This window comes from Amia ocellicauda, chromosome 12, assembly GCF_036373705.1.
Source record: "Amia ocellicauda isolate fAmiCal2 chromosome 12, fAmiCal2.hap1, whole genome shotgun sequence".
NCBI lineage: Eukaryota > Metazoa > Chordata > Actinopteri > Amiiformes > Amiidae > Amia > Amia ocellicauda.
The window spans coordinates 25,965,001-25,976,965 of NC_089861.1; the positions used below are offsets into that span (position 1 = coordinate 25,965,001).

Here is an 11,965-nt window from a genome sequence, read left to right on the forward strand (position 1 = left end):
GTGCCAGTCTTCTGTATTACCCCCCTCCTCCTCACTGACAGGGGAGAGGGGGGGCTTAATTGGTTAATTGGGCAAATTAAGGGAACTGATTTCACCATTCATCCAGGCCACACAGCACCACAGGTCAGTCTCTCTACACTGAGAGCAGAGGGCCCCTCTAGGCATGGAGATGAAATCAACTGTGTGACTGACTAACACACTGATTGACTGACTGACTGACATCTGTGGAGCTGCTGGCTTCTTCGAACCTCTCATAGTTATTTTACGCACGGCTGGCGGCACAGTGACCTCTGGGCAGCTTTTTAACTTTTTTAACTTGCTACACCTAAATAAAAAAAATTAAAAAATGTATTTTTTTTTTAAATATATATATAAAAAACAACACGCATCTTGTTTGTCAAACAAATATATTTTTGTAATGTTTTCCACCTCTATATACATCTGTATGTATATATTCTGTATTTGCACTATTTTTTGCTGTGCTTGATAGCAAACACTGCTCTCAGAGGACGGGCCACAGCAGTACAGTGTTATTGATCTATACATATATCTTTACATCCTCATCTTCGTCATCCTCTGCCTTAATCTGTGTGGCTCCATTCCCTGTGTCTGCGCTGGGTGAGCAGGTGCTTCAGAGCCATCTGTGCCTGCCAAATACCTGGTCTCTGCACAGGCCCAAAGGGACCACATATATATCTACACAAAAGAAAATACATTTTTGTATTTTTATTTAAAGTGCCATGAAAAAATGTAATGCTGTATTTTGTACTTACAATGCACTCAATAGGAAAGCACAGCACTGAGACTTAATAATGATAATAATTATGCAAAATATCTAAGTAGCATTATCTGTATTCCCTGTGATGGTCCCACTGCACAAAGCGCTGTTGTCCTGAGAATTTTCCCAAGTGTCATGTGATAGTCCAGGTGTGTGTGAGTGAGCAAGTGTGTATATAAACAACAATGGTGACAATTAAGTAAAAGTTTTGTTTATTTAAGTTGAATTCTCCTTTTTGGTGCTTCGTGCTTTTGTTCCTCTGAGATGGACGACAGACACACACACATGCACAGAGACACAAAAGGACACAGAAGACACACAGCGAGACACAGAACCAGAAAGACACAAGGGCACACAGAGAAACACACAGATGCAGAGAGACAGATGCACAGAAAGACCCACAGACACAGAGAGACACACAGAGAGGTCCATGTGACATTGTCTTATAGTTCTCTTTATTGTGATATTTTTACAGTATGTACATGTGAAGACAGTCTGTAAGGAGCACCTCCTCTCGATCTCCGGTCTCTCTCCCTCCCTGGGAGGCCTCAGTCAGTACGCCCCACTTATCATGTGCTCATTGCGGGAGGGAGGGCACGGGGGGCTTCAGTGGGTTTCGAGGATTTGTCATTGTGACACGAGGGGAGCAGGGCTGTTGCATTGTGGGAAGCGAGGCAGAGGGGTCCCCTGTACTTTAGAAGAGGAGGAGCAATTGACATCAGTAGATGGGCCATGTCGATAGAAGGTCAATGTCGATTCAAATTTGTTTATATGGAGGAGGGCTCCATGTTCATTTTGGGGCGGACAGGGGTTTGGGGGTAACCCTGTGAGAGCTGGAAGTTGGGGAGTCACTGCAGCCGCAGAGTCCTGGGTCATGGGAGTGGGTCCTGTCTGACCCTCCATAGGTAGGGTCCCTCATTTATCTTGGGGGGTGTTCAGGGTGTCCTTTGTGGGGTCCTCCTCGCACATTAGTGTGTTTCCTGTACCCTGGGGGCATCACACCTCGATGTCCGGGTCCGAGCCCAGGCCCTGTTTCTGCAGAGCCTCCTCCCGCTTCATCTTGGGCTTCTCTGTGCGGGTGTGCCACACCAGCACCTACACAACACAGTAACACAATCAACACACAGCAGCACTTACACAACAAAACAGTAACGCAATCAACACATCAGCACCTACACAACAACACAATCAACACACACCAGCACCTACACAACACAGTAACACAATCAACACACAGCAGCACTTACACAACAAAACAGTAACGCAATCAACACAGACACCTACACAACAACACAGTAACACAATCAAACACACACCAGCACCTACACAACACAGTAACACAATCAACACACAGCAGCACTTACACAACAACACAATCAACACACACCAGCACCTACACAACACAGTAACACAATCAAACACACACCAGCACCTACACAACACAGTAACACAATCAACACACAGCAGCACTTACACAACAACACAATCAACACACACCAGCACCTACACAACACAGTAACACAATCAACATACAGCAGCACTTACACAACAAAACAGTAACGCAATCAACACATCAGCACCTACACAACAACACAGTAACACAAGCAACACACACCAGCACCTACACAACACAGTAACACAATCAACACACATCAGCACTTACACAACACAGTAACACAAACACACCAGTATTTACACAACACAGTAACACAATCAACACACACCAGCACCTACACAACAACACAGTAACACAATCAACACACACCAGCACCTACACAACTCAGTAATGCAATCAACACACACCAGCACCTACACAACAACACAGTAACACAATCAACACACACCAGCACCTACACAACTCAGTAATGCAATCAACACACACCAGCACCTACACAACAACACAGTAACACAATCAACACACACCAGCTCCTACACAACTCAGTAATGCAATCAACACACACTAGCACCTACACAACAACAATCACAAAACAAACACAGTCAATACTCAATCAATAAACTCCACCACCACCAATAACTACACAAAGAAACAGTAAATACACAAAGACAACCAATATAGGCCACAGTAGTCCTGGGGAAGAGGTGCAGAGGTCAGTGTAGTGGCGGCCGTACCTTGGTGCAGAGGTCAGCGCGCGGTTCCAGGTCCTCCAGGGTGACCAGGCTCTGCAGGAAGCTGCTCTCCAGCATGCCCATCTGGGCGGCGCTGTCGAAGTGTGCCTCGGGGTGGGCCAGCACCAGCCGCAGGGACACGGCGAAGCCCGCCATATCCATGGGGAACGGCCGGGTGGGCCGCCAGCCCGTGTGGAAGCCCACCACCCGCCCCCCCTCCACAAGGGGGCGCTCCAGCCGCATCGCCCCCACCAGCCCCACGGGCCACACCGACACCCGCTGTGTGTGTCGCATCTGAGAGAGTGGAGAGAAGAGAGTCAGTCAGTCAGTTGACAGGGCATTAAATCGGTCAACTTTTCTAGGAACCTTCCAGCTCCTGAATATACTTTTTTAGTAGCCTTTTAGTACTTAATACTTTTAGTAGTAGTAGTAAATGTGAGGTGCCAGATGCCAGGAAAAAACATGTATCTAGAACTATTAACATGGTATCATGGAATCTACAATGTGTACATGTTTATACAACTGAAATGCTACATAACTATCATACAAACATATATCAAATATATGCACACATATAGAGAGAACTCAGATAGTCTATATTATATGTGTACTAACCATAAAAATGGTTACAGGTAGTTAATGTATTCATTCCAAATGTAAAAATGATTGTATATGTTCAGTCACAAATGTATCTTGTTTGCAAGTGTATACAGAGAACAGTACTATAATCTGATCTAGGCATAGAGAAATGAAAAATAAACCATTTCCCTGTGGTTCTGATTGGGTAGGTCACTGGTGCTTTAATTAAAATTAATCATATGACTGCTAAATTGAATTTTATCAATTATATCTGATCAGATCTATTTACATAAAAGTAAACATGTGTATATATAGTATTTAAGATCGAACTTAAATTTCACATATTGAATTTTCACAATTTTTGGATAAAAAAAAGTACTCTTTTTGGTCCAAAGTCTAATGTTGATTGTAAATGTCTTCTCTTTGAACACGGTTAATAACATCAATTTTAGCAGCTGTCCTTACGAACTCACGCTACTGGAGCTCTCAGAAGAGCAGAGGCGTGTTTGTTTCTGCTGCGTGTATAGAAATGTGAAGTGTACCAATTTTCAGTTGCTTTTCAAGATTATCATTAGGGGGCCAAGCAACGAAGGTGCTGGAAGCCTATCGTAATTGTTAGGATTATTAATATTGGTGTTGTAATAAGATATATTCGGCATCCGGCAATTGTATATTTTCTTTGCCATGTATCTAGTCACGTGTGGTGACCCACAGAACGCCGTTTGCGCCAGAAGTGTTTGTGCGTCAACTTGGTAGTTCATTGGGAAATTCATTCATCCGGCAGTTTGGCCATAGAGTAGTAAATTCATCCAGGAATCTGTCAAGTAGTTTATTAGTTTGTCCGATTGGTGTGTCAATCAATCCGTAATTACATTGATCAGCTATGTAATTAATGTGGTGATTCATTCATATAAACAGACAAACTTCCAAACAAACCGATGCCCTTCCAGACAAACAGACCAACTTCCATGCAAACTTTAAAGCCCCATTCACAGTGAAATGCCGGCGACATTTGCCTGCTTTTTTCCTGTTGCCCCCCAATTCACACTGGGTTTGAATGCGGGCCTGGGGCCAAGCCGCTACAGAGCCCGTGGATCCGGAGAGCAGACCCGGACCGGCACTGTGGACGTGTCTGTACAAGTGCGATCATCTCCCGGGTTAAAGACATGGCAGTAGCAGTAAAAAAACTCAGAGATGGATATTTAGGAGACGTCACACTACTGTGTTATTGTATATGTGTATACAGGCAAAACAATCACCATTCGGCAGGGCAACGCTGATTATAATATTCACAAATATAGCAGCCTATTGTTGTGTTGTCATACGATTATGAAAATGAATGGCTTTGCTGGTCAGATCTCAGCACATTGTGCACAACGTGAACACACCCTGTATTATTTGTTTGTATCAGAAGTAGTCTAATGTGTTAGACTACATGTAGTAACTTTATTGTCATCGCCTTATCCAGGGTGACTTACAAATAAGAGCAATACAAAGTGCAAAACTACAGTACAGTCCAAAGCATAATGAAATTTACACACGTGTATAGGAAATACAGTAAATAATATAATGTAGTCATATGTATTTGTTATTGTTTGCGTTATGCTGCCATTTCTTATTATCAATAATCATGTAACATGTAAATATCTGGTGTTTTATTAATACAAAAGGAACAGAGGTCACTTGATTATTGCAGTATGATCGGAGTCCTGAGAAAACACGGAGTGAATCACAGAATCGAGCCCGAGTGACCAGCTGTACACAAGACAAGTGAACAGCAGCGCCGACTGATACATTGTGTCACAGCAGCGAACCGAACCGATTTCATTTGAAACGAACCCAGTGTGAGGGGTAACATGTTTGCCTGTATAGAGAAAATATATTGGGTATTATTTATTGGTACATAACTTCTGACATGTGTAACAATAGTTAGCATTATATACGCCAACCTGTTGGTTCATCATTAACACTCTGATTGCTGGGACTATATTATTTTCAACCATTTCTAACAACCCGGTGCATTCCTCGTTACAGTCACAGGTTCTTGTTGAAGGTGTTTAACCTGGTCGTGTTGTAGTCGCACAAATGCGCGCCTATTCTGATTGGTTACCGCAGTTAGCTGAGCACTGCGTCCAAACGCACGGACTTGATGCTGAATTAGCCGGCAATTAGACCGGAGCCTTGAAGGAAAATTGCTAGCAATGACCCATTGGCACAGACATTGCCCACAATGACCCATTGGCACAGACATTGCCCACAATGACCCATTGGCACAGACATTGCCCACAATGACCCATTGGCACAGACATTGCCCACAATGACCCATTCGCACAGACACTGCCGGCAATGACCCATTCGCACAGACACTGCCCACAATGGGGTTTGAGAGTCAGTCGAGGCGGGTACCGGCTCCTGAGCGCCGCTGCTGCTCACATGCAGCGCTTTTCCACCGACAAGGAGCCAGTGCCTGATCTGGACCTGTTCCTTGCTTTTCCGCCGCACGGAGCCGCTTTTTCTGGCACCAAAAACCTGCTGGTCTGGAAGCAAGGAACCCGTGACGTCAGGGGCCGGGGCGGGTAAAGGCGTCTCCACAGAAAGTGATTTGCTGGAATTCAGCCGCCATGTTTAAAATGCCAGCAGAGACGCACCAGTGAGGAGAGTTTATTGAAAATGAGCGAAATCGGCAGCAAACAGCGGTCTGTCAGAGACACTACAGTAACAATATGTCTCGCCAGGTCAATAACTAGTTAGTTGTTGTCAAATGGCAGCAATGAGAGACGACTGAGCGCAGCTTCTGTGACGGGAAAGACGTGTTACAGCGATTATTATGATGATGAGAGTTAATGCGACGATATTATTGCACAGAAATGTTGTTTTGTTAATGAACTGGTCATTATCTGGTCCTTACGGGCAGTTTCTTCCGACACTGGCAGAAATGCGGTGTGACGCTGAATCCAGCGCCCCTACAATCGTGTGTCCCGGGTTGGTTTGCGCATGATTCATAATTTATGAATAAATTCATTTTCTTAGCACAGGGCGAATTACACAAAACATACATATTGTACAGTAAGCGAGCAATCACACAATGTAACAGTGATTTGGGACCATCATCCCAGACTTCATCAATAAGCACAATTTCCCATCAAACCATTAACATCACCTGAGATCGTCCGACAGTTTATTGATCTGCCACGACTGCGCCACGAATACCCCCAAAACAGCCGCATCCATAATCAATAGGCTAGCCTATAGTCATTGTGTTTTAAACAATACTCACTAAAAAGAATCGAACTGCCCATCAGTAATATTTGGCAGTGACAGCACCACCCCCAAGTAACGTTAATTTATAAATATTGATGTTTCATGGTTCTAGTACGCAGATTTTCGCAGTTATGCGCAGAACTGCAGAATCCTCTGCTCCCATTGGTGGAGCTGCGCAGATCCGCGCCGAACTGCGATAATCTGCACTGGACGAACGAGCTGTTAGTGTTATGATGAGTGTTCATGCTGCGGCACGGCACTGTGGAGCAGGAGGAAGAGGACAGAAACTGTACGTCTGAGCTGTTGTGACTGATTGAGTCAGCAATGGACGTGTTTTAGGAACACGCCGGAGGGAAAGCATTTTGTTTACCGTTATCTCCTGTATCAAATGGAGAAATGTCCACAATCATTCAAATTTAACACTCCGACCATTTAAAAACTTAAAATAATAATAATATAAACTTGGGAAAAAATGGAACCTGTATATTTAAAATATTATTTTGGGAAGAATAAGTGCCTTGCTTCTTTGAGCTTCATATTCTGTAGCAGACTCCCATTAGCAGACTGGAGCTGCACTTGCTCTGGACTACAGAGGGATAAGGGGGTGAGTTCAAGGTTGGGGGAGGTTGGCAGTGGATGCAGGTAGTGTGTGGGTGGGATGGGTCTATCTGTCCGTAGTTTTTAGATTTTTCTGTATTGTGTTTTGTTTTGTTGGCATGTTTGCTTAATAACTTATTTACAACAACAAAATAAATATAAATATCGGTTAGGGCCTGTAATATCCGTAATTTATCATTGGTACCCCTTGGCACTTAGCAAAGTATACAAACCAGACTTTGGGCACTCTGTTCAAAAAAGGTTCGCCATCCCTAGGCTAGGGCAAGGTGTTTAGTTTTAGGGTGCTGTTTATTTGGTTTTAGTGTGTATTGTTTATTTTCGTGTGCACATATTAAAAAAAAAAAAATACAGTACATTATCTGACAGAATAATTAGCTAATAACCTCTTTTGAATGAATATTAGCCTATTTGTTTAGTTGTGTTACATCAATGATTTGCAATCAGTAAAGTTTAAAACCAAAATCTTTCTGTATGTTTTCATTCTCCTTTTGATGATAACACAGATAAGCACACGTTTTAGTGCGTATAGTTAAATAACTGAAGAAATGCATACAGTGAGGGAAAAAAGTATTTGATCCCCTGCTGATTTTGTATGTTTGCCCACTGACAAAGAAATGATCAGTCTATAATTTTAATGGTAGGTGTATTTTAACAGTGAGAGACAGAATAACAGCAAAAAAAAATCCAGAAAAACACATTTCAAAAAAGTTATAAATTGATTTGCATGTTAATGAGGGAAATAAGTATTTGACCCCTTCGACTTAGTACTTGGTGGCAAAACCCTTGTTGGCAATCACAGAGGTCAGATGTTTCTTGTAGTTGGCCACCAGGTTTGCACACATCTCAGGAGGGATTTTGTCCCACTCCTCTTTGCAGATCCTCTCCAAGTCATTAGGTTTTGAGGCTGACGTTTGGCAACTCGAACCTTCAGCTCCCTCCACAGATTTTCTATGGGATTAAGGTCTGGAGACTGGCTAGGCCACTCCAGGACCTTAATGTGCTTCTTCTTGAGCCACTCCTTTGTTGCCTTGGCTGTGTGTTTTGGGTCATTGTCATGCTGGAATACCCATCCATGACCCATTTTCAATGCCCTGGCTGAGGGAAGGAGGTTCTCACCCAAGATTTGACGGTACATGGCCCTGTCCATCGTCCCTTTGATGCGGTGCAGTTGTCCTGTCCCCTTAGCAGAAAAACACCCCCAAAGCATAATGTTTCCACCTCCATGTTTGACGGTGGGGATGGTGTTCTTGGGGTCATTCCTCCTCCTCCAAACACGGTGAGTTGAGTTGATGCCAAAGAGCTCGATTTTGGTCTCATCTGACCACAACACTTTCACCCAGTTCTTCTCTGAATCATTCAGATGTTCATTGGCAAACTTCAGACGGGCCTGTACATGTGCTTTCTTGAGCAGGGGGACCTTGTGGTCGCTGCAGGATTTCAGTCCTTCATGCCGTAGTGTGTTACCAATTGTTTTCTTGGTGACTATGGTCCCAGCTGCCTTGAGATCATTAACAAGATCCTCCTGTGTAGTTCTGGGCTGATTCCTCACCGTTCTCATGATCATTGAAACTCCACGAGGTGAGATCTTGCATGGAGCCCCAGACCGAGGGAGACTGACAGTTATTTTGTGTTTCTTCCATTTGCGAATAATCGCACCAACTGTTGTCACCTTCTCACCAAGCTGCTTGGCGATGGTCTTGTAGCCCATTCCAGCCTTGTGTAGGTCTACAATCTTGTCCCTGACATCCTTGGACAGCTCTTTGGTCTTGGCCATGGTGGAGAGTTTGGAATCTGATTGATTGATTGCTTCTGTGGACAGGTGTCTTTTATACAGGTAACGAGCTGAGATTAGGAGCAGTCCCTTTAAGAGAGTGCTCCTAATCTCAGCTCGTTACCTGTATAAAAGACACCTGGGAGCCAGAAATCTTGCTGATTGATAGGGGATCAAATACTTATTTCCCTCATTAACATGCAAATCAATTTATAACTTTTTTGAAATGCATTTTTCTGGATTTTTTTGTTGTTATTCTGTCTCTCACTATTAAAATACACCTACCATTAAAATTATAGACTGATCATTTCTTTGTCAGTGGGCAAACATACAAAATCAGCAGGGGATCAAATACTTTTTTCCCCTCACTGTATGTATGCCAACAAGGTGTAAAGAGAAGCCCCTCCCGCCAATAAAATGTCAACCCCACCTCAGCCCTCCCACTGAGAAGAGGCTGGCACAGCCCCTGCAATCAAGGACCCAAATCTATTTTGAAATAAATATAATCGAATGATACATCTCCGTCTATGTTACGGAGTAAAGAGTCCGATAACCTGACGGATTTCTGATGAGTGATTGGAATTTATAATGCAGATGGGGGGAACGCGGATCGAGATGAGAGACAGAGAAACGCCGTTTCTAATAAACTGCAACATCATTGGAGCTGTTTTATGTGAGCCTCCATTTTTATTGGTTAAAATAGGTGAGTCTGCTCCCATTGGCTAGAAAAACTGAAGTGGGTTTGGCACAGTGCATGATTGACAGTTGGTATGTTCATCTGGAAGTTCAGTGGTTTGTCTGTAAGTTTGTCTGTTTATATTAATTAATAGCCACATTAATTACATAGCTGGTCAATGTAGTTACGCATTAATTGACACACGAATCGGACAAATTAATAAATTACTTGACAGATTACTCTATGGCCTAATCTACCGGCTGAATGGCCAAATTGACGAATTTCAGAATTCATTTCCAATGATCTACCAAATTGACAGACGAATACTTTTGGCATAAACAGCGCTCTATAATTTTATGTCCTGGTCTATGTGTCAGTCCGTCAATTAGTCTCCCACCCCCTCCCCCTCTCTCTCACCTCCTCAAACAGCTCCAGGCTGTAGGTGTTGTCATCGTCCGCGAAGTACACCACCCCTTCCTCCCCCCTGACCAGCTTGCCCGCCGCGGCCTGCTCTCGGAGCCAGCGTAGCCCCTCGTTCCGCTGCTCCGCGCCCCGGGGCTTCAGCCAGTTGGGGTCGCCTTCATGCAGTTTGAGCTGGGGTGGGGTGGCAGTGCACAGCTGGGTGTGGGGGAGTCCTGCGGCGTGCAGCACCCCCGAGACCAGGCTGGACAGCACAGGCGCGTCCTCCACCACCACCCAGTGCAGGGAGGGCACCTGACGCAGCGCCTGGGACAAACGTACCAGCTCGGCCTTCTGCACCAGCCTGGGGGGAAGAGTTGGAGAGGGAGTCTTGTCAGAGATTGTGCTGTTGTAGTTTGTGTGTGTGGCACTGTGTACCTGGGCTGTGTTGTGTTGTGTTGGTGTGTGTGGTGCTGTGTACCTGGCGTAGGTGGGGGTGATGACGTAGATGGTGGGCAAGAGGGGGTGGGGGGGCTCTGTGCGGGCCTTGAGACTGCGTAGCTCCCCCTGCAGCCGAGAGATGGTACGATCTTGAGACTGCACATCCTTTCTACAGTCACAGTGCTGACCTGAGAGAGAGAGGATTGGGGGGGCAGCAGAGGGGAGATGAGAGGAATAGAGGGAGGGGGAGAGATGAAGAAGAAAAGAGAGAGAGGTAGTGAGGGAGAGGGTGTGCGAGTCAGCCTGAAGAGACTGGTCCTCCCCCTCTCCATGAGCCTTCCCCATCCCTCCATCCCTTTCCCCTCCTCTCACAGCATCCACCATCCCTCCATCCATCCCTCCTTACCCAGCTGCAGCAGAGTGTACATCAGCCCCAGCAGCGACACCATGAAGTACATCACAAACACTGTCTTCAGCTTCACCTTCAGCCGCATGGCTCCTGGTGCACACACCCACAGAGGCAGGCAAGCAGGCATACATACATACATACATATAGGCAAAAAAATATATATAGATAGATAGATATAGACATAGATGAGAGAGAGAGGCTCAAAAACAAAAACGCATGCACATTTATACAGTGAAACAGACAAAAACGCAAACACACACGGGAGAGAAAACAAAGAAGACATCAGTCAGTCGATATTTATTTATTCTGGCGCAACATTAACCCTACCTAGTGAATACATATATATGTAAATATATTTATAGACGTAAACCGCTCTGCGCAGTTCAAAGTATACAATGTCATTCCAACAATAGTTTTTATGCAATATCAATTTTTGTGAATGGCTACTACTAGTGTACGTTTCTGCGTGGGGTACCATTATCTTACCGGTCGCTGGCGATTCCCACGGAAGGCTTTGACTTTACGCTACAGCACAGCCGCCGGTATTGAGCCCTGGCCCGCCGGTCACAACAGAAGCGCTGGCGACCACTCGTCCAAATCGACACGGCCACCAAGACACCTCATTCATTTTCGAAAAAGGTTTACCAACAACTTCCGGCATCGCTGTCCCGCTCACGTCACAGTCCCCCCGGACCCACCCGCCTGCGCTTTGGTTCCGGATTCTGCGTGACGTTGCTGCATTCTATTGTCTCGCTCATTCAATATTTCCACTATTACTATTATTCCCAGTAGTAGTAGTAGTATTTTCAAGTTTCAAATTAAATTCACAAAACGTCAGTGTGGTGTTGAGTGTAGTGATTCAGAGAGTGTAACAGTTATCGTTCCTAAACAGTCAGTGTGTAGTTA

The 11,965-nt window shown here is 44.7% G+C and overlaps 2 protein-coding genes across 2 annotated transcripts in view; one reads left to right on the plus strand and one right to left on the minus strand.

Moving 5' to 3' along the window:
* The window catches only part of LOC136764738 (zinc finger protein 541), a 17,685-nt gene extending 16,681 nt beyond the window's left edge, over window positions 1-1,004 (plus strand). The window contains exon 9 of the mRNA XM_066719037.1: window positions 1-1,004. This exon is cut by the window's left edge and continues 390 nt beyond it. Coding sequence (XP_066575134.1) covers window position 1 — 1 coding nt within the window. The 3' untranslated portion in view covers window positions 2-1,004.
* Window positions 1,005-1,211: 207 nt separating this feature from the next.
* Window positions 1,212-11,959, minus strand: b3gat3 (beta-1,3-glucuronyltransferase 3 (glucuronosyltransferase I)). Its single transcript, XM_066719038.1, has 6 exons — window positions 11,546-11,959; window positions 11,057-11,149; window positions 10,691-10,838; window positions 10,228-10,573; window positions 2,909-3,199; window positions 1,212-1,873 (listed from the first exon to the last, which is right to left on the minus strand). The coding sequence occupies exons 2-6, from the start codon at window positions 11,142-11,144 to the stop codon at window positions 1,775-1,777; spliced, it is 972 nt and encodes a 323-aa protein (XP_066575135.1). The 5' UTR covers window positions 11,145-11,149; window positions 11,546-11,959; the 3' UTR covers window positions 1,212-1,774.
* Window positions 11,960-11,965: the final 6 nt, after the last annotated feature.